We start from the raw sequence: 27,283 nt of genomic DNA on the forward strand, positions 1-27,283 counted from the left end.
AAATAAAAAGATTTTAATAATACAACAACTTGTTTTCGAGAAAAATAATTTAATTTATGTTAATAAGAAAAACAAAAAGACTTTTTACGAATAAATTAAATACAATTTAGAAAAATAATAATAATGCAGAAATTGTCTATGCAATTTTGTTGAATAGCCTTTCAATTTACTCGTATGAGATAAGTATCGTGACAAATAAGGATTGTAGAAGTAAATAATGTCACGCAGTAACTCACAATTTTTTAATGATTCTAATCAACATAATTTCATTAATTTGAAAACAAATGCGTAAATTGTTATGGGTGAAGCATTTAACGTATACGCATAATTCAGCGTCAATTTATGCATCGTTATATATACAAAATGAGCTTGTTGAGAAAATGGATAGGAAACCTGCTGTACATACGTACATATGTTGGTTGTATATTGGTTAACTTATAATTAACTACATTTTTTATTGTTGGATCTTTAATTTTCTTTAACTTTGAGCGACTTTATTGAATTTTCACATAAACCGAAGGCGAATTCAAAGCGCACAGACCTCTAAATATTTAATCCCATTTTATAAGACGTTAATTTTAACGACATAACAGTATTTCTGCAATTGTAAAACAAGATTTATCAAATTTATATTTAAATATTATACATAATTTATACACGATATATAATTTATTAAATATTAAATTAGAAATGTGTCAAATTGATGCCTATTAGTATTAAAATTAATACTAACTTTCCAAATATAATTCAATATTTATATTCTATATCTAATTTACTAAAATTTAAGCATTAATAATAATAACAAATTAATATGTGTATTATTATAAATAATATATTATTTTATTTGTTAAATATCTAATATTTATATCAGATATTACATTAATAATTATTTCGTACTAGAAAGATTGAATTTCTTAATGTAATTTTTATCAAAAGTCTTTATTGCCTTAGTACGAATTTGATTTATTATATAAAAATTTATTAAATTGACACCATTCGTAAAAAAAATTGAATAATTAAAAAATTTCATTAAAATATCAAATATTTATTGGCATATAAAACTAATATTGGACAAATTTTATTAAATATGTACATACTTTTAAATATTATAATATTCTATAGTCACACGTACTATAATTGAAGTATTTATTTGGAATTATATATATATATATATATATATATATATATATATCAATACCAAGAAGCTTGCATTTTTATTTGCTTGTAATAAATACTTAAAAATTGATTTTTTTAACAGAAATTTCTTTTTTTTTCTTTTTTTTTTTAATAAGGAATTAAAATTATTTTATTATTACAGTCAATAGAGTGACATTTCGATTTCTAAAAAATAATGTATTGATAGCGATTTTTATACATTAAAAATATATACAATTGTTTCAAGTATGATACAATATACAATCTATCGTTGTTGAATATCCTACATTTATTTAAGTCTTAACATTCATAATTAATATCAAATAATATAAGTGGAATGCATATGATGATTGCAGCGAGATAAAGTTAAAAATTAGAAAATTATTATGTATCCCAATACACCGGGTCGATATCACAGCTACTGATCGTGTTTCGAGAAAAGTACAATAATTCATAATATATTAAATATTTATATACTCGAATTGAATAAAATTATTACTTAATAATAAAGAACAAAAAATGAGATGGTTATCATATAAAATATTATGCATAATATAATGCATAAGACATTTCGTGTAGATTTATTAATAATAATAATAGTATCAGTATCAGTAGTAGTAGTAGTAGTAGTAGTAGTAGAAGTAGTAGTAATAGTAGTAGTAGTAGTCTTTATAATAATAACAGCAATAATAATAATAATAATAATAATAATAATTCGTTTGAATAATTAAATAAATGAGACAACGAAATATATTCTCTTTGAGTTTTTTTTTATAGTATTACTCAACGAATTAAACATTATTAATTTTGACGTTAAACTGTTCGTAGATACCTCATATTATCCCTATTTCAGCGATACAGTTACGTAGGAAACTTCCGTTTCTGCGACGCACTATAATATGTTTTATTCTTGATAATACTTCTCTGTTGTTTCTTTTCTCTGTCTCTCTCTGCCTCTCTCTCTCTCTCTCTCTCTCACTCTCACTCTTTCTCTCCTTTCATTCATTTTCACACTTCAACTCTTTTAAAAATGTTTTTGATGTTCAATTTCTTGCTACACCACAAATCATGATGTTTGGGAGGGCACCGCGACGTCGCCGCCAGGCCCCAAGGGACTGCGCATGAGTCTGTAATGTTCGACACCACCGTTTTGTTCTGACGCCATCCTCAGCCTATAACATACCCAAATGAAATTCAATAACAACGTAAAAAAGTCTTTTCGTTTTTTTTTTTTTTTTTATATTAATATTGATTGCTATGATCAATTGTAAATACAAATGTAATATTTAATGATTTATTTAAATCGTAAGGGCAAAGACGTTTCATTTAAACGTAATTTCAAATAAACTTTTATTACTGAGTTAAAATTCGTAATAATTTAATGCTATAGAAGTATTTGATGTGTGCACCTTAAAGATAAAAGTCTCCCTGGAATACAATTCTTGAACCTCAAAGTAGTCTTCAAAATCCGTCTCACAGCATACTATACACTTGTCAAGGTAAAGGGGTTCCTAAAAAATATTTTAAAAATTTTATCATTTAAGATGTTAGATCTGATAATCCTAAATTGAATCCTAATAGAACTGAAAATCCTAATTATCGTGTATATGATATGATTTGAAATATTTATTAAAAAAATTATAGTAAATCTATAACATAATACATGAGTACATTGCACAGGTTTGATATTTTATGAACGATGGATGTATAATTAGTTTAATTTTAGAGAAACATACACACATAATTACAGACATTTATCAATTATATATTAGTATCGTGCAAAATTTAATAGTATAATAATTTAGTTTTCGTCTAAGAATTCATTAAATCCTTTAATGATTAAATACTTACTCGTAATAATGAGTACCGTCCCAGTTTTTCTTTAACAAGCAGAAGAGTCGCATCTTTAATCCCAATTTGTTTTGGAAAAAGACAGTCATCAGAATAATCAAGAAATTCGGTATTTGGCTAGTAAATTAGATTTTATTAAATAAATTAGAATTAGATAAAATATTTAGGCGTTGAAAATGTATGATTAATACCTTCCCATTAGTGACGAGCATGGCAGTTACAGGCGCGAGTTTGACAGTTCGACCTCTCCTCCAATTATTATCAGTTGGTTGAGCTACTAACAATCGACCCTCTAACACGAATCTCGAATCTTCGTGAGCCCACTCTAGTACCTCTAAAGCCATCTAAATATTATTTGCATTAATTGGGTTTGAAAACTAGAAACGTTGTAAAAGAATTTGCTTTTTAGCAGAACGTTTTTAATAGATATATTTTAAAAATATTTAGGTATTTGCATTTTAATGTTAGTTTATTGTCATTAAAATATGAAAATACCGATGTTGTACAATGAACATAAAAGTTAAATTATTTTATAATTTTAATAATATATTAATAATTATTTTATTAACTAGTGGCTCATATATGTTTATGTCTTATTAATCTTACTACTATTGTTTAGCATTGGAATTAAAAATAAGTGTATGAAATTTAATATAAAATATTTATCAATATAAAATGTCAATGTAAAAGCCTAATAAACTATATAATTAATATAAAATATTCTGAGAGGGATTATAAATCGTGCTAAATACATTTAATACGTACTTTTCTCAGCTTAATATTAACCATATCTTGTTCACCAGTTGGTCTTCTACCATTTTGTATTATTGAAATTCGTCGCCAGAGTTTTGTCGACGTAATATCTTTGGCCTCCTATGTTAAAGAAAATTATCGAAAATTGTCGAACTAGTATTGCTACATATTTATTTTTTGAAATAAAAATTTTAAGTATTTAGAAATAGTAAAGATTTTCAAATTTTGGCTTGATTCTAACTGAATGTAGAGATTTTGAAAGTGAATGCATTTGCATTCGTTAAATCAGCATTTTCACTCATGCATACGCAATTTAAGAAGCTTTCGTTAAACTGTATATGTATTTATGATTAAAAAAATTTTTTTTACATAATTTGTTAAAAATACAATGTGTAGATAAACAACTGAGTTTAAATAATTAAGAAAAATAGGATATATTGCTTACAGCATTCATATGCTCTAAATGTAGTTCTATATTAGTCTGAGCTTGTTTGAGCCTTTTTTTCAATTCTTGCATTTCTAATCTTCCCGAGGGGGTTGCTTTCAATAGACGTGCCAAAAGAAGCGGATATTTGGTCACTCTTTGTACTGGAACCTATTTCAAATACAATATTAAATAAATATTTTATGATTCTATGGCATAATATAATAATTTTGATTATTTTCGAATGTTTTTAATTACTTTTATACTAATGAAATTAATTTTTGTCACTTAAATTGTATTTTTAAATATAATATATTGGTAAAAAAAAGAAGATTAATGAGATAATGAATATTTATACCATTAAGAAGGAATTGAGATTCATTCTACGTAATACAGTGTTTTCCATCTGCGAAACCTTCAAGAATATTCTTAGGAGTTCTTTTTCCTTTTCTAAATTTTGTAACAAAAGACTGGCACCTCCTTGTCGAGTGCAGTAACTTTCGAAAGCGTGTAGCATTCTCTCGGATTCGAGAAAAATTTTTCCTAAATCAACCGTTACCAGATCCTCATCACCAGATTCCTGTATCAAAATTTCATTTTAATCTACTTTAGTTAAATGTATTAAAGAAAATTAACGTCAAATACGTCCCTACAATATACTTATAGTACATATTTCTTACATAATTAATTATGAAATGAAATTGTCGTAAACATCATTGTCTTTTTTTTTAATTTTTTATTTTTAACGTATTAAGTTCTCTGTAAAATATAAAATCTTAATACCTGCGCGATGTCAAAGGCATCCTTGAGCTTTTCCGCAAGGATTTGATTGTGCTCGAGGAGCTCCTCAACATTAAGAAATATTGCGGAAAGCTGTTCTTGGGTTAGTAAACCAGCCCTGAGCATAGGTCGGTGAAACTCCTCCAAGATAATCTGAAGATCCCGGCCATACTTTTGCTCCGTCTCTACGATCTCTGTGATTATTTCTTTTCTCTCAGCACGCTTTTTTCCACATTTCCGACACACTAATGGCGAGTAAATGCACCCGCTTGGGATAATAATAGGAAAATTTCGTAAAATACATGTGCGAATAAATATTAGATAAAAAGAGCATTATAATTTATATTTAAAAAGTTATCAAGTTTTTCAACATTTTCTAATTTTATATTTATTTTAGAAAATACATCTAATTTTCAGATGAAATTTTGTTATACTTAAAATTAAATAGACGATCTGAAAAATTATTATTACGTTCTTATGCACTTTATGAAATTATACAGTAAGTTAAACCATATACTCACGAGTTAATAATTTCGATACAAATTTCAGGATCTGCAATTGAATGTAAAGTTGTGAAACTTATATCATTAGTTTACCCGTTACGATGACATTACGATTAGGACTTTGAATCTCTACCTATGTATTTTGAAAATATAAAAAAGCAGATTTTCAAACGAGCATCACTATAAGTCTTCCGGATAATAAGAAATAAAAAAGCAATAACGAGGCATAAGGTAAGTGAATCAAAATCGATGTGAGATAACGTAGCTTTCGCTCAGAGTACAAGTATATTTAAATATCGTAAAACCATATTGCGGCGAATTGATACGAAGTGAAAGTTTCCAGAGGAACGTCTGAACACTTGTCACGTACGTGCATACGTACTGCATTTTGTTTCCTTAATATAATATTAGAATAATTGTACTAGGATACTCCATTCTATAAGTCATAAAACTCATTTTAAAAACAGTTGAGGCAATCGCATCTGGAAATGATGGTAAATGTAATGGATAATTTTTTAATTAAAATTAACAAACAGTAGCTATTTAGCGTGCAATAGTGTATTAATCAAAGACAGTCGATAAAATTATAAAAAGACATATCTGTCAATTTAATTAATTATTGCCATTACTAATACTATGTATATGAGGAATAAATTAAAAATCTAAAAGTAACTCTAAAAAAATATTATTCAATAACTTTGCGAATCGCTTATCAATAATTGATTAATTTTTTGTATTTAAAATATAAATTATCAATATTAAAAGATTTCCGGTTATCTAATAAATCTTGCGCTTCTAAATGTTTTAATGACTAACTTGTTTTTATTGAAACTTTAAAATACAGGTAAACATTATTATTATTTGGTTCTTAGATATAAAAAAGTTTATTATACTTTTTTCTAAAATTAATTTAAAGATAGCGGCAATATTTTTAATAAAAAAAGTAATAAAAAAGAAAATATAAAGCGAAAATAAGTATATATGATCGATTTCATATTATATTAAATTGCGAATGAATATTGAATTTGTTTTTGAATATCAAAATGATTAATTGACCATTATCTTTTATTTGTTTTAAATACACGAATAACCACTTACTCCTTGCACTGGTAGTCGAAAAAATAATGGAACAATAGCGACAAAATAGACAAAAAGTATGAGCAGTAAAGTGGAAAACTCATGACGTCCTTGGCTCATTTTTTTTTTTCATCAGCTTTGTAAAATTTAGTGTAGATAGGTGACGGGCTCGGCATAAGCTCATTACATAATGACCAAAAACCTGTACAGCAGGTATAACGAGACCCCGAAGCGTGTTAATTATTAATTATTCTAAACCTAACCGAAGAAAAGCTCTGCACCTTCGCAGTCGTGTATCGAGAGATCGATAAAGAAGCTACTTCGTGGAGCCCTATTTTGACACCTTCAGTTGCCAGTGTAATTTGGTAACATATATTAATAAAGATCAGAATTGAGCTCGATAAAGACATTTAGTGATAGGCCGGAAATATACTTAAGGCTCCGGCAGCACACTTATTCATATAAAATGTTTCTCAAAGCTATTTCATTGCTCGTTCCTTCATTGGCATTTAAAGCCATAAGATTTTTATTGGTAGAATTTTCAAACTTTGTACACGTTGATTAATAAATTCTTCATTCTTATCCCATTACATTTTTAAAATGCATTTAGTGCAAAATTGAGATTCCCCTCCGGGCTATTCTCAATATGTAAAGAATATTAACATATAATAAATCAATATAATCTGTATTTAATATGTAAATGTTTAATTTTTAATTAATGAAAGATTGAGAAATCAATTTGTAGCGATTAATATTTTTATCACATAGTTTATAATGTTATATTTGAAATGACATTGTTTTTTGAAATTCATATCGACATCTTGCCTGTGTACATTGAAGCAAAACGGAAAAAAAGAATAAGACGCCGTGTAAGATACAAACTGCTCCTAATTTGTCGTTACTTAGCGTGTACGTACTCATTGATTTTAGAGTCAGAGTTTAGTTTAAATAACAACCATAAGCAATCTCTCTCACATAAATACCTGCATGGTGTCCACAAACCAAAAATAAAAAAGGAAAATACGTTCGAAGCAGTTATGGAAAATAAAACGATTATACACATGATGGTCATTTTGTCATATTACCGTTAAAATTATATAAAAATCAAAATGAAAATAAGAACGAAAGCCATAATAAACTAACCGATTATTTCTTTTGCGTTTGATAAGTTTTTTAAATAACGGTTGGCTAATGAAATTTACGCGTCAAAATCAGATAAGAAAGACTATAAGATAAAAAAAATTTTAATTGTTTATTTCGCTGATGTTCGTTGTTATATTCGTTTGATATTTAAGATAGAAGCTTAATATTATGACTGCTATTTACTAACTCAAATTATACGAAATTTTCATTCTTTTTTTTATGCCAGAATTTATTACATAGGCACTTAATTATCTATCGAGAATTATTTTATCATTGACGGGAACTATCACTACCGGAATCAATGAAATTTTTAGCAAAATTTAAGTTAATTTTGAGTAATGATCGTTCGATCGCTTTTTTCTCACCATTATGTATAGCAATTAAGTTGATTGGAAAGTTCATTGTCACAAGAGCACGAACAAAGGTATGAAATTAGCTGGTCTAGCGAGTGTACAGATAACAACGATCTTAAAAAATCATAGAAAATACAACGATCTCGCTGACGATGTGGCAGGTGCGAAAGCTTTAATTTTACGACAGCTATACATTAGTAACGCCCATTGTTAAAAGCCCCACTCTAGGCGACGCTACCGTCTTTCATAATCATTCTGAAGCCCAACCAGCAACCAAAGTCGCAAAAGGTCATAAAGATAAAAGTCACCTTGGCCGAACAATAGCCAGCAAAAAACAATTAATCACCTGTCAATGATGAGGGGTTCGATCCACTGTTCGCAGTCTTCGCAATGCTTGACGTCTGCTTTGTGCGATGCATTATTGCTCGAGTTGGTCGTCACTACTGTTGCTGACGTTGCCACTGACGACGACGACGACGACGACGCCGCCGCCGCTGCCGCCGCTGCCGCCGCCGTCGCCGTGGTCGACGTCACTGGTTTTATGACATTGTTTGTCCCGCTGCTGCAGACATTAAGGCCTAGACCACCGGCACTTCCGGTTCGCCATCGCCTCACGATACCACCCCCACGACCACTGCTCGCTTGACTGCTTTCCGAACCGACACCGCTGTCAGTTCTCTCAATATCCACCGTCCGCGTCTAGATTTGCAGAATCACGTTAAGTAATTAGTGAAAATTAGTAAAGATGTTAAATTATTTCGGAGCTTCTCTCATGCGCTACTTTTTTTTTTATCGATTGGTTTTTTTTTTTTTTTAGTTTTGATTCAACGGATTTTTTTATGATGTGCAAGCACGGGTTGAAAATAAATTTGCCTACCCCGCTCCAACTAACTCCGTTTAATATACAAATGTTCGCGGTTAATGAACACATACTGAAATACGATTTTGAAAGTGACGGGCTGCATATTTTCACAAGTACAAATAAGGTCGTATCTGCAGTAAAATATTGCATGCTACGGTGTAAGATAATATTCCGCATATTTACGACAATTATGTTTTTTTGTTTACAAGCATTAAAATCTAGTTTACGCTATTTAGTATGCAGCAAATGCACTTTTTGCTGCAAATTTTTATCGACACTTATGCATTTATGGGTAATACAATTTATTCGCGCTCAAACGAATAGTATTTTAACTCTCGGACTCAACTTTATTCTAAAGTTGTGTATAAATAATTTTTATTATTAATGGATTTGTATATAGAAATTTTAGAAAAGGACTTTGTAATCATATAACTTTCACTGGAGTCGAAGCCATTTTTAATATGTTGTGCAAGATAGCAGTTACCACCTTTTTCTTAAGACACTTACGATACCGTTATACGAGAAACTAAAGCAGTTTCAAATAAATATAAAGTGCTTTAAATTTTTTGTTGGACTTTAAGAAGTAGACAAGAGAATACTGAAAATATAAATGTAATAGCGTAACGTTTATAAGATCTTTATATTTTATTTATTATTAACTATCAGCTAACTGAAAATTACTTTAACGTTTCATCATAATGAGATATTGCAATTTAGTGACATAAATTTATCGGATCCAAGAAACTAATCAAAACTGTGACAAAATTATCGATAGATCATTAAAAAGCAATTAACTGATTGCAAAGAATTTGATTCAATTATAATTAATAACACGATCATAATTTAAGATCTACAAAAATTATTTATTAGCAAATATTTTATAAAATGGTATTTTTACATCAATAATATATTATAATTAAAGAATCGGATTAATAAGAAAGCCTTACCTTCAGTGCTTCCGGTGAATTGGCAAGAATGATGTTGCACTCTTCACTGCTGTCTGATACGTTTGAAATTTGCGAACTTTTGGAACTCAAATCTCCCAAACTTGTTTCTTTTTGCTCGTACAAAGCTTCCAAATCTCGCTCAGGATCTTCCTCTTCCTCCTCCTCTTCCTCCTCCTCCTCCTCCTCCTCCTCCTCCTCCTCCTCCTCTTCTTCATCATCCTCGTCTACTTCTTCATCTTGATCTAGAGCAACATTTCCAACCCGAGTTCGTTCCTTCGAGTCCATAATGAAATTTAAAAGTTCAAATTTACTGGACAGGCTCTTTTTTTCACCCATAGAGGAACTAGACGACTTCTTAAAAGACTCGTTTTGGCTTTTTGATAAATATGAACATTCGAGATATTGACCAGAATCATTATTCAAAGGTTTATAAAAGTCATCTAGCGATTGCGCAATTCCATTGCTTAAGTCTGTAAATAATAATGGGGTTATATTTTTTAATAATTAATTCACTAAATCTTATATATATATATATATATATATATATATATATTTATATATTACGTGTACATTATTCTGCGTATTTTCGTATCGAGTATATTCAATTTATACATGTTACTATTCTACAGAATGCATTTGATGAATTTGATTTATTTGATTATTGATCAGCAGATGCCCGATAAATTTTCACCGCGCGTTTCTTTTTAAACTTTGACATACATTTGCAATAATTTTTTTAATTATCACTATAAACTTACCTCTAAAACTTTCCTTGTATTCATCTCCGAAGAAGATTCGACTTTTTAGGAAATCTTCTGTTGGAGGTGGACTGAGAGGTAATGGCGGTGGCTCATCCGGTATTTCTTCATAAATCGGTTCTTTTATCATCTCGTATGCATTCTCCTCTAGAAACATGTTGGTTGTTATAATCTCGCTGTTAAGCGCACTCGAATTCAAATTACAACATGGTCTAAAGTATTCGGGATCAGCTTCAGTAGTTGATTGTGAACTTTTAAGTAGGCTTTGTTTAAGAATTTTAAGAATAGCTTCGCCGCTGCTCTGATCCAAGATTTCGCCATTTTCTCGAGCCTTACGCAAAGAATCTTCCAGCAATTTGGAGATTATTTCTTCTTTTGAATTTGTCAAAGGTACTGGGGCATCAATTACTTGCTTCCATTTAGGTGAACCATCAAAAGATTCGTCGCTTTCTTTGAATTTTGTTGGGGATTTGATCTCGATGGGGTTGCTCTGAATCGTTGATACTTTCATCTCATTTGCGTTAATATCCTACGATTTTTCATTTAAAACGATATATTTTATAATCTTGTGATAATGTGTGTGTAAGTGAATTTTGGTAATTTTATAATCAAGTGATTTAATATAAATTATTGATTGTAATCCATTGTTCAATCGATATGAATTAAAATACTAGTGAAATAATACTCATAATATAATATCTAACGTGCTGCCTAAAGATTCCATATTAACGAAGGAATATGCATTTACCTGAAGCTGCTGTTGCTCCTGTCGTTCTCCACTAATGACAATGTTGGATCGATAGTTATCAAGAATTACAAGAGTTCGCTTTTGATCATTAAATGTCTGAATATTCGATGGTATTTCAAGTGCGTTGTTATTGACTGATATAACGGTGGGATTGCAAATACTATCTTCGCCGCCAACGCTAATCGTAACTCTGTTGTCCGAGTCCGAAGTGGTATCTGTGCAATGCGTCTGTTGTTGGTTATTTATCATAATTGATGTGCCGCGGGGTCCTTTTAAAGGCGTGCTTGAACCAATCTTTGCAAAACAAAATTAAATAAACAATTATTATTTATTTAAAAGAATTATTATTAATTTAATACCATATATGTTTTATTTTTATCCACGTGTAATATAATAAAAATTTTAATTGGTTTATTAAAATTAAAAACACTTTGATATAATCATTAATATTAAGATTTGAATGCTTTAGTAAATAAGGATAAGTTTTAACCTCTCAACAAAATTTCTAAAAACAAATGAAATTTGTTTTACTGAAATACACTCTATATACAATGTCATGACAGTAAGCAAATGTTATATGCATAACATTTTTATAGATATAAATATTAAAAATTAGCTAACCTGAAGCCTGTGAACCATAAAAGATGTCGGTATAACACTTGGCGCCACGTTGATTTTACACACATTTAAGTTGTGTTGATTTTTCCTTTGAAAGATGCCAGCTTTAACAGGCGGTGGGGACCAACTGGTCGGTCGCATGCTCCCGAAATGTTCATCACTGTTTGTCGTAATCATCGAGCTCATTTCTTCGAGTTTTCCTTCATTCACGCCTTTTATTACCTCCTTTGTTTCACGATTCTCATTTTCCTCCTGTATGCACGTGTTAATCATCCTCGACTCGATAATCTTTGATTTAAGCTTTGAATAAAAATTACGCAGCATTTTTTTTAACTCATCATTTTTTTCTTTTAATATCGAACTTGAACGTTGAATTAAAATAATACCCAACGTGCGAACCCAAAATTAATGTAATAATTAAAATCCTCTTGTGAACAATTAATAAATTAACACCTTTGATACTACATATATAAGAATATTACTGTATGTACATATATTAGTACAAAACTCGTTCGTGCCTTTTTAAACTAATTTTTAGAAACAATTAAAAGTGAAATAAATTTATAAAAAGAGTAAGCTTCGGAGAGCTATTTCTAGTAACTCTAATGCATCTCTAGCTTATCCGATTCATGTGACTTATTCATATGACTTTCCGCTACTAAAAATAAACAAAAAAGTATAAAAGATACCTGAAGTGTCTCCTTCCTCTTCACTACCTCCAAGTTCATCTTCCTCCTGGTCTCCTCGGCTTCACTAGATACCGCGTTCTCATCCTTAGTGCGTCGGCAAAGACTCAGCCGCATCGTGTCTACGAAATTCACATCGGCCGCCGATAATCCCGGGCGCGTCGTCGACCTCTCGCTTTGGCTTCGCGTAAGGCATATCATCGATTTCAGCACCGTCGTCGAGTCTGTAAATCATATGATTACGAAACGATACAGAAATAAATTACTTTACGTATATTTAGGATAACCAGCAATATAATCTCAGAATATTTGGTCAACGAAAATTATCGACAATGCAGAGACTTATCATGATTGTATGAATTTTACTTAAAAACATTTTTATTATTACATGATTTTTTATAGCTGCCGTTCAATCTATTAGAATAAATGGAATTCAGCAAATATATATATATATATTATAATCATCAGCCATTTATTAATATATTTATCTATATAATCAGTCGGTTATGGCTATAACATTTTTTGTCAACATCAACGCCAAACTTTATAAAATAAATTATATAAAATAAATTAGAATGCATTAAAAGAAGAAAAAAAAGATAAATTATAAATTATAATACTTAAATAATTATGTATTACGGTAGAATTTATAAATACGTATTAATAACGTTTAAATAGATTAGTAAGAAAATCTCTCGCATGATAACGACCTTAATAATTTTATTTTATGAAGAGTGAAAGGGACCTACATATGCATCGTAATGTAGCATACTACCTACTATCGATTGCAAGGATCGATAAATATTTCAGGAAGCGCGCAAAAGTACCTGGAGCTACTCCATACAAGAGTTCAAGCAATTGAAAAAAAAATATTTTTTACATGTCGTTAAAGAAATGATCCTTTAGACTTTCGCTATTTTTTTTATGCATTTATATGATCCGTAAAACTGATTGCAAAACTCGTAACTACTTATTCCTCTGTATTTTTATTTTTCTACATTATTGAGGAAGCAAAGAATATATAAAAGTAACTAAAATATTTAGAAATGATCTAAAAAAAAAAGATTTAAAAATTTATTTTCATTTACAGAAAATATTGCATACAATTTTTATGATTTTTATAGAATTTATGAAGTAGAAGAGAATAAATCTGAAAATAATACTTTTAGTGGAAATTAGTTTTTATTTTAATGATAGTAATGTATAATTACCAATTGTAAATTATTTATAGATTTGTCGCTTAATCTTATTAATAATTATTTAATGTTTATTTTTTACTTTTTACTATTTCATTTTTAAGGTAAAGATTTTAGTGTATTAATTATCCATTAATTATTTGTAATGAATTTATACATATCTTAATTATCTAAATTTGTACATAAATTTTATTTATTAAAATATTTTGTTTGAAAAAAATTTAAGATGATACTTGTGATATCTTAATACAATCGATAAGCAGCAATTATTTTATTCGGTGATATAAATGTTAGTGCTATCATCATTAATTTAATTGTCATTGAATAATAAAAATTTTTCTGAAAAAGCCATTACGTTCTTATAACGAATAACGATCGCAATAACTGTAATTTTTTAAAAAAAAATCGTCCTATGGTAAATGTATGGTAAATAATAATATTCAAATATAAAAATTCAGTTTAAAATGTTTTTCAAAAACATAAAAATAATTCTTAACTATTATATATTCATATATTATATATTTTATATATTTAATAAAATTTTATTTCATTTCTCATTATTATTGCTGTATAATAAAAATTTATTATAATTTAATGGTTTTTTAAATATACTTGATACTTTATTTAATTATATTGGATTTTAATGTCCCGATATTCACACACGATATTAATTACATTAAAACGTTGTTTTTAATTTACCGTTATATAATACCAATACATAATTAAGCATATATTTTGAATTAAAAGAAAATGATAATATTTTATTAAAGTCTTAATTCATAGACTTTTATGTTTCTAAATCAATTATCATTATTCTATATTTTCTTTACCCAAATAATTGATACGTAATCAATTCAACAATTATCTGTAAAAGATATTTCATAAAACTGTTAACTATTATTACATAGATTTCCGTCACTTGTGATTTTACGTCCAGAAATTCATATATCGGTAATTGTTAATCTAAGACTGGACACTAATTTTATTTAGAATATTCGTCTATTAAAGATATAAATAGATAAAAAGAGAACACAATAACAGACGCATCATAAATTCTAATATTTATTTCAATCTAATTTGCATTTTTTTTTTGGAAGGGAGCAGCGACGCATAAAAATTTTGATTGATACATTTTTTAAATATTAGCATCAACAGATTGTGAACGAGCTAATGCATTATAATGAACTGTATTTTACTGTATTCTAGATATATGTTTCTTTAGTTGTTTTTTTATAACTTTTAACGATGAATTAACACCTGAATAATAATAGCTTTTTACATACTCTATATATTATAAAAATAAAAATTGCTCATTTTATCTTTGTAAATATATTATTTGCTTAACAAATTATACATTTGGTTTTTATTTTTAAAAATGGAAAAATTTTCTTATTAATCGATTTCTCATTAATATATATATATATATATATATATAAATATTAAAACTCACATCAAATTTTGACTAAACTGAAATAACAACCATTTTACTATGTTTATAATTAAAGCTATAAAATTTAAACTTTTATTCTTAATGAAAACGCATCTAAAATTTTTGTCTGAATCTAAATTAGTATTTATGAAAATATTAACGATTTTCTACTATTTTCTACAATTTATAATATCATAATGAATAAATGAAACGTCGATTAAATTGCAATACTGATATAGCTAATATCGTTTTGACAAATTTGGTCAGTTAAAAATATCGTTTCAAAATTGTAATGCAAGGTAAATTATTTTTGTATATATATATGTTAGATAGTATTTAATAAAATCTTATAAAATTATAGATATTAATTTTATTGGAAACTGCAAATATATTTACCAGCGATATATTATTTTAAATTTTTGCTTATGAAGAAAGTTAATTAGCTCTAAATATAATACACTTATTTATAGTAACAGACTCTCATTTATAATTTTCGTGTGATACAAACAATGCATTTTAAATTAATATTATTATTGATTTAAACAAAAATATAATATTTTGTTTTATTTATTTAATTGAAAAGATAAAATAATAATATATTCTTGAAATTATTGCATGTGATAAACCCTTAAAATTAATATAAATGATAAATTTGGATTTAACTTCATAGCTGAATTAATATATAAATATAAATATGAAAATTAATATATATAAAACCTTAAAACAAAAATTTGAATGAACATTATTCAAATTTTTAATACCAAGAGATATTTCGATAATTTTTTCTGATAGAATCGTTAATACCATATATTTTGAATTAATCATAGATATACAGAAGAAATCTATACATTATTACATATTCTATTTGAATTTATGACAGAAAATTGCTATGACCAGTATTGGATAAACTTTTTAAATCTTCTGGGTCATTGCTGTGTCTTTGTTTTTATATAAAACGTTATTTTGTAATTCATGACGTAAACTTAATGTGTATCTGTGAAAAATTACAGATATTTTATGATAATTGTGTGGCATACTATATTGAGGAACTACAAATTCACAAAATACATGCGGAGCCTCTCTTTAAGGTTAATTATTATCTCCGTAATTAATGTAATTAAGTTTCTAGTTATTTCAAGGATATTTAAAAACCTCGATGATATAATAAATAATTAAAAAACTTTTTTTATATAAGTATTGAAGTCCCTAAATTTTAAATCTTTAGAATTTATGTAACATTTAACATTTTACGTTTTTAAAAGGACTACAAATGTTTAGTAAATATTGTAACTTCTATGAGGATATGTTTTCAAGAGAATATCATTAATATCTAAATAATATTTAATAGTACTGAAAAATATTAATGTTTAATATAAAATTTTTAAAACGATTTAGGGCTATTAAACTTGTAAATAAATTTTTAATGTGAAAAGCCAATGTTTCTGAACATTTTAGTATCATTTAATTAAATATAAAAGTATAAGATCTAAATCTTAATCGTATTTATTAAATATATATACAATATATATTAATTTTTTAAAAATTTCCCTTATAACAGTGTCAGTAAGTTTAATTTTAATTCTATTTATATATTTATCGGAAAGGTAAATTCAAAATTATACATATTATTTAATTACAAGATATATTATCCGTATATTATAAAACACCCAACACTCACATAATTCTAATGCTTGAAATAATTAATAATGACAAGCCACTTATAAAAATAAATATTTACGTTATAAACAAAGGTAGTATTTTCATTCAAAAAGTAAGGTTTAACGCCTCTACATTAAATTTCGTAAATGTGTTAATTGTCTACCATTTTTTTTACGACAATAGAGACACGCTCACACACACGTAGTGAATTACGCAAAAACGGAGACTCGACACACTCAGCTCTCCGGTTTCCTCGGATGGTAAATCGGTCAATGCTTCGAATCTGTGGTTTCCCTTCCGGTGACGCAGATGCACTCGTGAGTGAAAGAAACAGAGGAAATAGTGGCTCAGATGTTGATAGTCTCAGATTTTACTCGCGAGTATGCAATCGCAAAAGCCAGTGTCAGATCTCTTTTATACCTTATTATTTTAATTTTCATTGCATTTTTGTTCATGCATTTTCGTCTTTTACATTTCAAATTTGGACGAACTATCTCGACTTAGGAAGTCTGTCTGCTTTTTACGATGGATGGCCGATAACGATAACTGCAGGCTTTTTGATCGATATATATTCCATTTGGACTAAATAAAATAGATGTGTAGGTTAATCTAATAATTCATGTATGATTAAAAGAGATAGCTATTAAGAAAAATCTTAAAGGTACTTGATATTTATTACTGCTGAATACAAAATGTTTAAAGAAATGTTAAATAGATGTTATTTCATAAAACAAAAACCTTTGACATCATACCTCTCATCAATTCAAGTTTCTCGTTTAAATAGTTATTAAAAATATATGTTTCTATGAAAATTGAACATTAAAGGATTTAAAATTTTTAAAAGTAATTATTTAATATGAAGAATATAATATTTTTCTTTATTAAAAGTTTTACGGAATTTTTTACTCAAATATATTGTATGAAATAGAATATTGTTTATTTATAAACGCTTCGTAAATTATTGTATTTTAGAATCAAATGAATATTGAATGCGTAGAAAAGAGATGAAATATTTGTTACGAGAAACAAACTGCTTTAGTGAGTTCAAATTAGGATAAATTTTCGAGAAGAAATTGAGTTCTTACTATAATATTTTAATGTTTTATAATGTAAAACTATTTTTAGTTACATAGTGTTACATAAAACATTTCCAAGCAGCAATTTTTATTCTTTAAAAATAAAGAGATGAAAGTTCTAGCTATAAAATATTGTCAGTTATTTATTAACAGTAAATTTTCTGGTAATTGAACACAATAAAATAAACCATAATTTTCTTTTTTAACGAGAGTTTGGTATTTTATTTTTATTTTTTATATAATATTGAAGATAAAGATAGATTAGTAAATGAATGGAAATTTGGCCCATAGGAGTCTTAAATAACAACCACAAATTTTAAATCTTATATATTAACGATAATTATTATAATAATGGAAGCTTCTTAAATCTTAACGACATATTCCATTCAATTATCATATTACAAAATTGAATTATTCATAAAAAAAAAAAAAAAAAAAAAAAAAAAAAAAAAAAAGGAAGACAGTCTAATTTGATATATTTACACAAATGTAATTAACTTTATTCAAGCTACATCAGACTGTATTTTTATCATTAATTTCCAAATAATTATATTATTCGCCTATAATACGTCTTTTACATTGTTACATCTTGGGCTTTTGCTTTCATCTCACGAACATTTACATGGGAATAAGGATAAAATCGAGAGAAAAAGTGACCAGTTGCAGGATGCCAAGGAGGAGAAAAAGAGCAACGCCGCGTGTATTAACAATTTTCGCAATCACGCCTCGCAGTTAGTTTCAAGAATTTGCTTGCATTCCAGAAATTCCCGACCAAGTCGCGCTTGCTTATGTGTCGCTAAGTGGCTCAATACGAGCATTCAAATCTTCGTCATGTCAGTCGTGACTATGCGACTGCCGACATAAAACACACATTAATGTACCTTTATAAAATTATCGAAAATATCACCTGTCCGTGGAACAATATGGATTATTTTTCTCCTAATTCTTTGCAATAAATTTTTTGCAATTGTCTTTATGAAATGAACACTAAATCATTAGCCTTTATATTACTAAATTACTAAACTGCTTTTAAATTTATCCTTAATAGAAAACAAAATGTCATCTTTCTAAAGATCAGAAAATATTAATAAAAGTAAAATAATAAAAATAAAATACATCTGTATTGTTTAATTATGTACCAAGTTAACGCTTCATTTCAAAGATAAAACACTTTATAATTTTGTTTTCTTTCAGAAAGTTAAAAGAGTTTAATACACGAATAAAATTAATGAAAGTATTAGGATTTACGAAATACGTAGCAATTATTATTATTTTCATATGTATGTATTTATAGAATTTATTTCATTGCGTAATGTTTTGAGGCAAGCTTTTTATAATGACAAAATAATAAAAAAATTTCAATGAAAAAGCAAATTGCAATTGAACAATGGATAGATATATCGGTATTCATTATCTAATATTTAATTCAGGATTTAATATAAATAAGCTGTAAATTCATGAAAAATTTGCATTTTTTGAAAATTATAATCTTTAAATGATTGTAGGATTAAATCAATTTTTAAATATTCTGTTGTCTTTACTATGAATTAAGAGTAGTTATAAAAATTATATAATATCAAAGTTACGTTTTCATATTAATAATTTCAAATATTCAAATGCCTAAACGTTATATGAATTGTAATTAATTAAATGCATTTAGATATTACGTAAGTTTTTACATGAAGTTTGAATAGGAACTATAAAAATAAGAAATTTGATTTTATTAAAAGATATTTAATTGCTTCTTTAAAAAAAAAGAAAAAATTTATTTCTATATTGGCATTATTAACAAATATTATTTATCATTTCTTCATGTAAATTTATGTAAATTTGTATAAAAAAAAAGCTTTATTAAAAACGAATTAACATGCATTAAGCTAAAATATTTTAAATAGGATAATAATGTATCTTCACGAAGTATGATATTTTATACAAAATGTTTTATGTCATATTTAAAACAATGGAAGAAAAATCTAAAAAATTGTAGGCGGTGTATGATGTGAAATTTCATCGATAGAAAATTCTTACGGATGTGTCAATAAAGTCAAAGAAATCTTGTTTCTATCTATCATTAGGTTTCATTCACGCAAATATTTTTAATAATTGACAACTGGTAACAAAAACCTTGTGAAGATTAATAATAAAACGTAAATATGCATAGCTTATTCGATTATTAAAAAACGCACTACTAATTATACTTTTACATAAATACGGTAGAAAATTTATGTACAGCTGATTTTGCAAGGACTTCAGTTTTTCAATAATTTTTTATTAATGCTTATTATAATTATAAAGATAAAGGTAAATTACTGATGTATTGTAATATTATTATAACTTTTAAAACATAATTATTATTAAAAGATTCTTAATATCCTGTTATTCATATAGACCAAATATATTTTTTATTGTTATTTAATTTTATTATACGTAATTGTCAATATGCATACGTCAATTGCCATTTTACACGTACTTCAAGCGCGCTTAAATGACGTGGATTTTTTAAATGTTCGTTTTTTTCATTAATAACTATAGAGAGTCGCAATAATTTATACAAAGGATTATTAACTTTACGGAATATAATAATAATAATAAATGGGAGTAAAAAGATAAGATATTGAGTAGAATGCAATGTGTAAAATAGCGAAAATGAGAAAATTATATATAAAATGGATAATTATATAGCGTTAAACTGCACGCGAAGAGAAAAGTATTAGATGATTTAAGAAAGTTATAAGAAATGTATATGCATTGTAATATTCATTATAATTATATGGTTGAAATTATAATTAATTGTATGTTTATTTAATTATCATTTTAAAATGTACGTAAAAATTTATGGTGTCATATGTTTATTCCACTTTTTCTTAGTAATATTCTTCATAAAGTCAATTTATTACCAATATTTTAAATTTCATTTGTAAAGTTAGAAAATAGTTTTTAAAATATAGTTATATAATATGTTCAGAATTTTTTTGTTGTAATAATTAATATTCTTTACCTATGCGTGAGTTATGCAAGAACGTTTTACAGGATAATATGATTTAAGATGTATACCATATATTAGTACTGCATACTTATTAAAGAAATTTAAATATTGAACTAATATTTTGACATTGTAAAGAAATTATTTAAAATTTAAGTACATTTTTTTATAAGTGATTTATGTATACTATTTATTGAAAAATGTTCATTTGTTGAGCTCAACAAATTATACGACAAGGAAACAGAGACCAGAGAATTTTAGCCGAGACAAATTGTCGAATGATATCCCTACAATGAATCTAAATTGCGTTTGTGAGTATAATAGGAGAAAGAGTAAGTGCATTTACACCGGAAGCTTGTAACGGAAGTCATCAAGTGAGGTTCGCTTTGTGCGCGACGCAACGTGCGCAACGACGACACACGTGCGAGACCAATGGTAATTAGTGGCAAAGAGCATGAAAAACTTGTAGAGAAATATTGGAAAAACATTTTATAGGGAGCCATTTACTGTATCGATCGTATTCGAAAAAAATTACAATCTTAAGATTTTTCCAGATTAGTAATAGCTCACTGATTTTTTTTGTTTCAATTATGAGTTATTTAGGCTAAAGTTTTCAGATTCAATGAAAATTCAGTTTTTATAAAATTTTTTTTACAAATTTACTGTAATTGATGCTTAGATTTCTTATACATTTAAAAATTGAAATTAGAGGTATTTATAGCTTAAAAAAATATTAAAATTATACATTACTATATATCATCCTAATTAACGAATATAATATATTTTATTTTCTTTTATTAACATGCATCTATATTATTTTATTTTACTAATACATATCTATTTTATATTTATTATTATATTTATATTTATATTGTTGTATTTATATACTTATACATCTTTATAAATCAATGGCGGGACTTTTTAACGTGCTTAATTTAAAAGGAAAGCTGCTGCCTATAAAAATTAGTTAAAATAATTAGAAGAAACTGTAAATATATTTATAAGGGTATTGAGCAGATTTTTATTAATAAAACTGGATTTCGTAACTAAAACTGAATTCTGCTACGTAGAAAATGGTATATAAATAGTCGATTTCTAAAATATTTCAAGCATCGACAATGTAAAGTCAAAAATAATGTCGTTCACAATGTCAACCCAGGAATCAATTATCAATCGAGATTTTGCAAGAAAACATAAAGATTGTGGCAAAAAATGAAAAATTAATAGTAAGATTTTAGTCATGATTTTTCATAAATGAACATGTTTAACATGCTACTTCCTCCTGTAACGATCGGGACAATCCAATGGAAAACTGTGACCGTGAGTTTTACAAGTGCACAATTTACGATATTTTCATTAGTGAGCGAGTCAAGGAAGATTAACCAGCCTCGATCTTATATATACACGCCGCATATGCTGAAGCTGATAAAGCTTCTCCATCATTATGTACAATACTACATTATCGCATGTGATTGAGTCGTTAATTCTGCTCCTCTCTTTTTTTCTCATTTCCGCTCCCTGTCCCTCATTACTGAGTCTAAGTTTAAAGTTTTAATAAAGATACTGTCGAATGCTCAATTCTTTCTATGGTACAAATATTCAAGTAACATCGTGCGGTAGCAAACTAAAAAATGTCATCGGTATTACAACCACGTGTCTTGCGTAGATTTGGCCCGATTAATGATTATTTAGATACATCAATTATATCCTATTTTTTACATTTTAACATTTTTCATTATAGCTTTCTAATTGAAGCATTGTCATGTCCATTCATGCGTACACATACTACTTAAATTTTTATCAGGATACATATAAAATTTATAAAATACAGTTTAAAAGTCGTGGAAAAGTTGATTATTAACTATTATCTTAAATTATTATATAAAATTGTAGGCAGACGTGTAACATAAAATGAAATTAATAAAATAAAATGGGATCAATGAATATCAGAAATATTTTATTTCAAAGCTACATATGCTTTCTAAAATTGATCTAAATATTTATGCGTGTAGATAAATAAATACCTTGTATTTCAGCTTTTTAAAATTATCTTTTATATATATATATATATATATATATATATATATATATATAATTATCTTCATCAGTATTAAAATAACTATTCGCTTGTATATTGACATATATCATTAATATTGATAATTTAATTAAGTGTGGGTATTATTTCATAATGAAATATTGAAACTTTGTTTTATGTATTGAATAAGTATTTAAATTTAAATGAAATATTTGAAAAAATTGGTAGTTATTATAATTTTAAAGCTGTTTTCCTTTAATATATATAATTTATCTGTTAAATTCTTGGAACGTCTGAGTTACAAATCGCATAAAACAGTTATAGTCTAGACGTACGCACACACAGTTGAAAATAGAAGTAATGGATGCACGTTTATTAGCGCATAATTTAATTTTAAAATGCATAAACACATACATAGTGGCAGAATTGTAGAGTGTAGTAGAATCGCTCGCGTTGTGATAAATTGAAGCGCTCGAATGCATTACGCCAACACACAATATGAGCAGGTTAAAACTGCTTTTACATAGGCGTGTTGTGTTCGCGTTCCGGAAGTGACTTTTCGCAATTTTAGACGTCACCGTTTACAGCTTAGCCAAAAGATATCGCGTGCGCATACTCCAGCTTATAAGCCAGTAGCATATTTTTCATCCATACTTATTGCCAATGATTGAACCTATTGACAAATACTTCCTGACTTTTGTACGATGAAAATCCTTGAACGCCCTATTATAGAGGTTGCTTTAGCAATAACAAGAATCAAAGCATCGAGAGGGTTTTATAAAAGAAGGAGAGAGAAAAGTTACCATTGTCTTGACAGCTTATACACTCTCTTTCTCTCTTTTCTTTTCCCGTTGATCGAAGCTTTTCCCACGCGCTCGCTTTTCTCTGAGCTGTTTTCTGTGCTCATATTACATGGCTAATAAAGGAGCCTTGTAACATAATGATTGAATATAATATAGAATCACGTAATGTTGATAATTTTTAACGTAATATATTGCATCCATATATTGCACGAGATTCGTTTAATACGTCGTTGCCGTATTAAAATTGCCGTATTAAAGAGTGAATTATAGACTGACGCTGAAACTTTGATAAGTAACTTAATTGCTATTTATTGAACTAATTGGGTTATTTATATTTTTAATTATGTAAAATTCATATAATAATCGTCTACATGTTCAAACGTCAAATCATTGCAAAAATAAATCGACACTGCTTATCAAAATTGTATACATTATACATCTTTTTTATCGATTGTTCTCTCATAAATGCAATTTTAATATTCTAAAATTAGTTATTTTAAAATTTACAAATTAAAACAATATGTTCTTAACATTTTTCACGATTCTACGAAAGTCAATAATGTTATTTTCTCTGTTTATTGACGTAACTTTGTCGTAAATGATCGAAATTAATTAAAATGCCATACAAATTCACCCAAAAGAATGACAAAACATTATCTGTAACACACCATTGTAAATTGTGTAATTCATTTATATCCAATACCAAGCAGTCGAGGCGATAGACTCGTGACATTTTTGTTTTACTAGCGCGCACACCTACGTTACCATCCTCTTACATGCGAGTATTCAGTGAATTCCCGTGAAGCCCCCTTTGCCTCCCTTCCCCCTTAAACATTTCGTGCCGTGATTCTGTAGCTTTTCATGCACGTATGATAGAGAGAAGGGGGAGGTGGGGGGTGCTAATTCATGTGCAGCTAGGAGATTTATGCCTTTTATAGGAGCGGCCAAGTATGCGCGGGAAAACCACCGGATTTCATCTATCCTTTATACGCGCTATCGGTACTGTACATCAAAGTCCTCCCGCTGAGGGAGAAATGAACTCATTGACCCTGACCTCCTGATATTCGCAGTCGCTTACTTCGATTTTCCAGTTTAGAGAGAGAGAGAGAGAGAGAGAGAGAGAGAGAGAGAGAGATCTGCAAGATTTTTCAAAGGTGTTTGTGTACTTTGCTTATAAATCGATTCTCTCTCTTTTGATTTTCTTTTCTATACTAACTTAACATGATTATACTTGCTAAGTTATGCTAAATATCTGTGTACAAATCTAATTTTATATAGATGCAATATAATTCCAAATCCAATTTTCAATGTGTTTTCGTAAGAATTTATGAATATGATAAATACATGATTTGAGCATTGTATATGAATGGAAACCTAATATCAAATTAAGCATTCAATATTGATTCCTTAACGATAAAACTGTTTATAATAAATTTAATTGGTCTGTATTAATTGCAAAGTAGTGCATCGACAATTAAGTAATCAAATAAGAATACTAAACATATTACAAAGTTATTACATTCAAATCTGTACATAAATTTATTATTGATTGGTGTTTGGTTATGCTTATTTTGCAAGTACTTTTTCAGGAGAAAATCGAGTCGCTTTGCTATTAATAGAAATGAAAAACTTTATAATTAATAGAAAATATATAAATTAATTACAATTAAACAAGTAGTTTTTACCTGAAAATTAATGTTATTTTTTAAAAATTTATTATTTTTTTAAACTATTAATTAATATTTTATTATTTGAAAATTCAAGAATTCTTTATTGATATTATTGTATTATTTATTTTTTACTATTAAATTGAATTTAACTTAATTGTATTTAAGTAGGCAAAGTTTTTCGCGTCACTAATCGTATTAACGATACGTAATTGATATTCTTTAAACTGATTTGCAATCCTAATTTATTTTATAAATTTCTAAAACGTGTCTTTTTACATAAGATAAATAGATAAATTTATCTTTGCAAATAATTATAGTATTAATTAACGAGATTATTTAACATTAAAAACTATTCCTATTTTTTTTCGCATATATCACCATTGTGAAAATAGTCACATTAATACAATAAATCATTTTATTTCAATATTAACTTCTAACACAATGTTCATGCATTATTAGAGTTTTAATTATTACTCACTTTATCTATTAATGAAAATTTACAAATGAAAATTATTAAAGCATATATTAATTTTTACCGCATATCTACTGTCTATGATATTCCTAAGTTATAAAGTTGATACACTTTGATATTAAACAAAAAAAAAAAAAAAAAAAAAAAAAAAAACTCTTGGCGAACTGTTACGCGTCGCAAAAGTTGCTATCCTTGGCGATGAAGTAATTTTTCTTTATAAAAATTCTAAAGACCTTGATAACGGAGTCGTAGTAGTTAACGGTTCGTTTATCCCAGGAATCAGCATTGTTGTAGATGGCGCATTTGTCGTTTGCTCATTATACAAAAGTCTTGTCAATTTAATGTTTCATTCGGAATTTTTTGGAAAGTATAATAAGAAACTTGCTTCTAACGTCTTTGCAATCCATAAAGAATAAAATGAAATTAAATAATCAAAATATTAATAAACACAATTTGATTGAGTTTTGTACACAGCTGAGTTCTCGGAAATAAATAATTGCTTTACATTACAGAGACTGCCTGTAATATATAATTTTTAAGAATAAACTGTTTCAACGCAATGGTTATTTAATCATATTTTTTAATATTCAACATTTAAAACTATGTATATTATTAGATAAATATCGATGCATTAAAATAAAAATATATCAATGTAATTCATATTTATAAGAAATATAGCACATAAATATTTATAAATTATAATTTACAATGAAATAAAAGTTAGTATTTGCTTCATATCTAACTTTCACTTTTAATTATACACACTTAAAGATATTATCATCAAATGTTACATTTTTTTTTTTTTTTAATTTACAATTCAAAGTTTTAATTCTAATATTAAAAAAACCAGGTATATTAATTAAAAAAATCTTGGATAACATTTTCATTTTATCTTAAATATAAAGTTTAATTAATTGATTTTGTAAAAATAATATTTTTGTAATAGTCTTATAATTTCTTGATATATCTCCTATAAATCGCGATAGATATTGAAGAATGCCAAAATAACAGCATAAATAGTGAAATTATCAGCAGTATATTTATTATTTTTATTAGCAATTCAAGTGCCATGAGCTTTAATAATCATTAAAAAAATAAATGACGCTTACCTTCGCACTTGTCGATCATATCTTTCTCATCAACGGCAAAAACTTTAATATTTCTTGACTCGGAGTCCAGCGTAATATCGACTTTCTCCTCCTCCGTTTCCGGCAGAGGAACAGCGCACGGCTCTGAGTGCACTGGTTTACTCTTCCCCGGCTCCCCAACACTCACACCGCTCATCTTCGAAACAACTCTCTT

General features: G+C 27.3%; 2 protein-coding genes across 2 annotated transcripts in view; both read right to left on the reverse strand.

Moving 5' to 3' along the window:
* Positions 1–2,129: 2,129 nt before the first annotated feature.
* Positions 2,130–12,878, reverse strand: RhoGEF64C (Rho guanine nucleotide exchange factor at 64C). The gene is made up of 15 exons (XM_011503336.1): positions 12,662–12,878; positions 11,976–12,272; positions 11,355–11,648; positions 10,607–11,135; positions 10,110–10,318; positions 9,849–10,034; positions 8,386–8,738; positions 4,967–5,231; positions 4,542–4,763; positions 4,205–4,354; positions 3,772–3,879; positions 3,198–3,350; positions 3,007–3,123; positions 2,565–2,666; positions 2,130–2,327 (listed from the first exon to the last, which is right to left on the reverse strand). The coding sequence occupies exons 1-15, from the start codon at positions 12,857–12,859 to the stop codon at positions 2,199–2,201; spliced, it is 3,312 nt and encodes a 1,103-aa protein (XP_011501638.1). The 5' UTR covers positions 12,860–12,878; the 3' UTR covers positions 2,130–2,198.
* Positions 12,879–26,148: 13,270 nt separating this feature from the next.
* The window catches only part of LOC105365285 (uncharacterized), a 20,371-nt gene continuing 19,236 nt past the window's right edge, over positions 26,149–27,283 (reverse strand). The window contains exons 6-7 of the mRNA XM_011503401.1: positions 27,091–27,265; positions 26,149–26,294 (exon numbers count right to left, since the gene is read on the reverse strand). Coding sequence (XP_011501703.1) covers positions 26,149–26,294; positions 27,091–27,265 — 321 coding nt within the window. The remainder of the gene's footprint in view (positions 26,295–27,090; positions 27,266–27,283) is intronic.

This window comes from Ceratosolen solmsi, unplaced genomic scaffold, assembly GCF_000503995.2.
Source record: "Ceratosolen solmsi marchali unplaced genomic scaffold, CerSol_1.0 scaffold63, whole genome shotgun sequence".
Classification (NCBI taxonomy): Eukaryota; Metazoa; Arthropoda; class Insecta; order Hymenoptera; family Agaonidae; genus Ceratosolen; species Ceratosolen solmsi.

Bases quoted from the DNA above. Each gene is read 5' to 3' on its own strand.
- RhoGEF64C (XM_011503336.1), bottom strand. From the start codon at position 12,859: ATGATATGCCTTACGCGAAGCCAAAGCGAGAGGTCGACGACGCGCCCG. The intron at 4,764-4,966 runs GTATTAAGATTT...ATTTTGATACAG, and splicing joins ATGCCTTTGACATCGCGCAG to GAATCTGGTGATGAGGATCT. The intron at 3,880-4,204 runs GTAAGCAATATA...TCTTTAACATAG, and splicing joins ATTTAGAGCATATGAATGCT to GAGGCCAAAGATATTACGTC.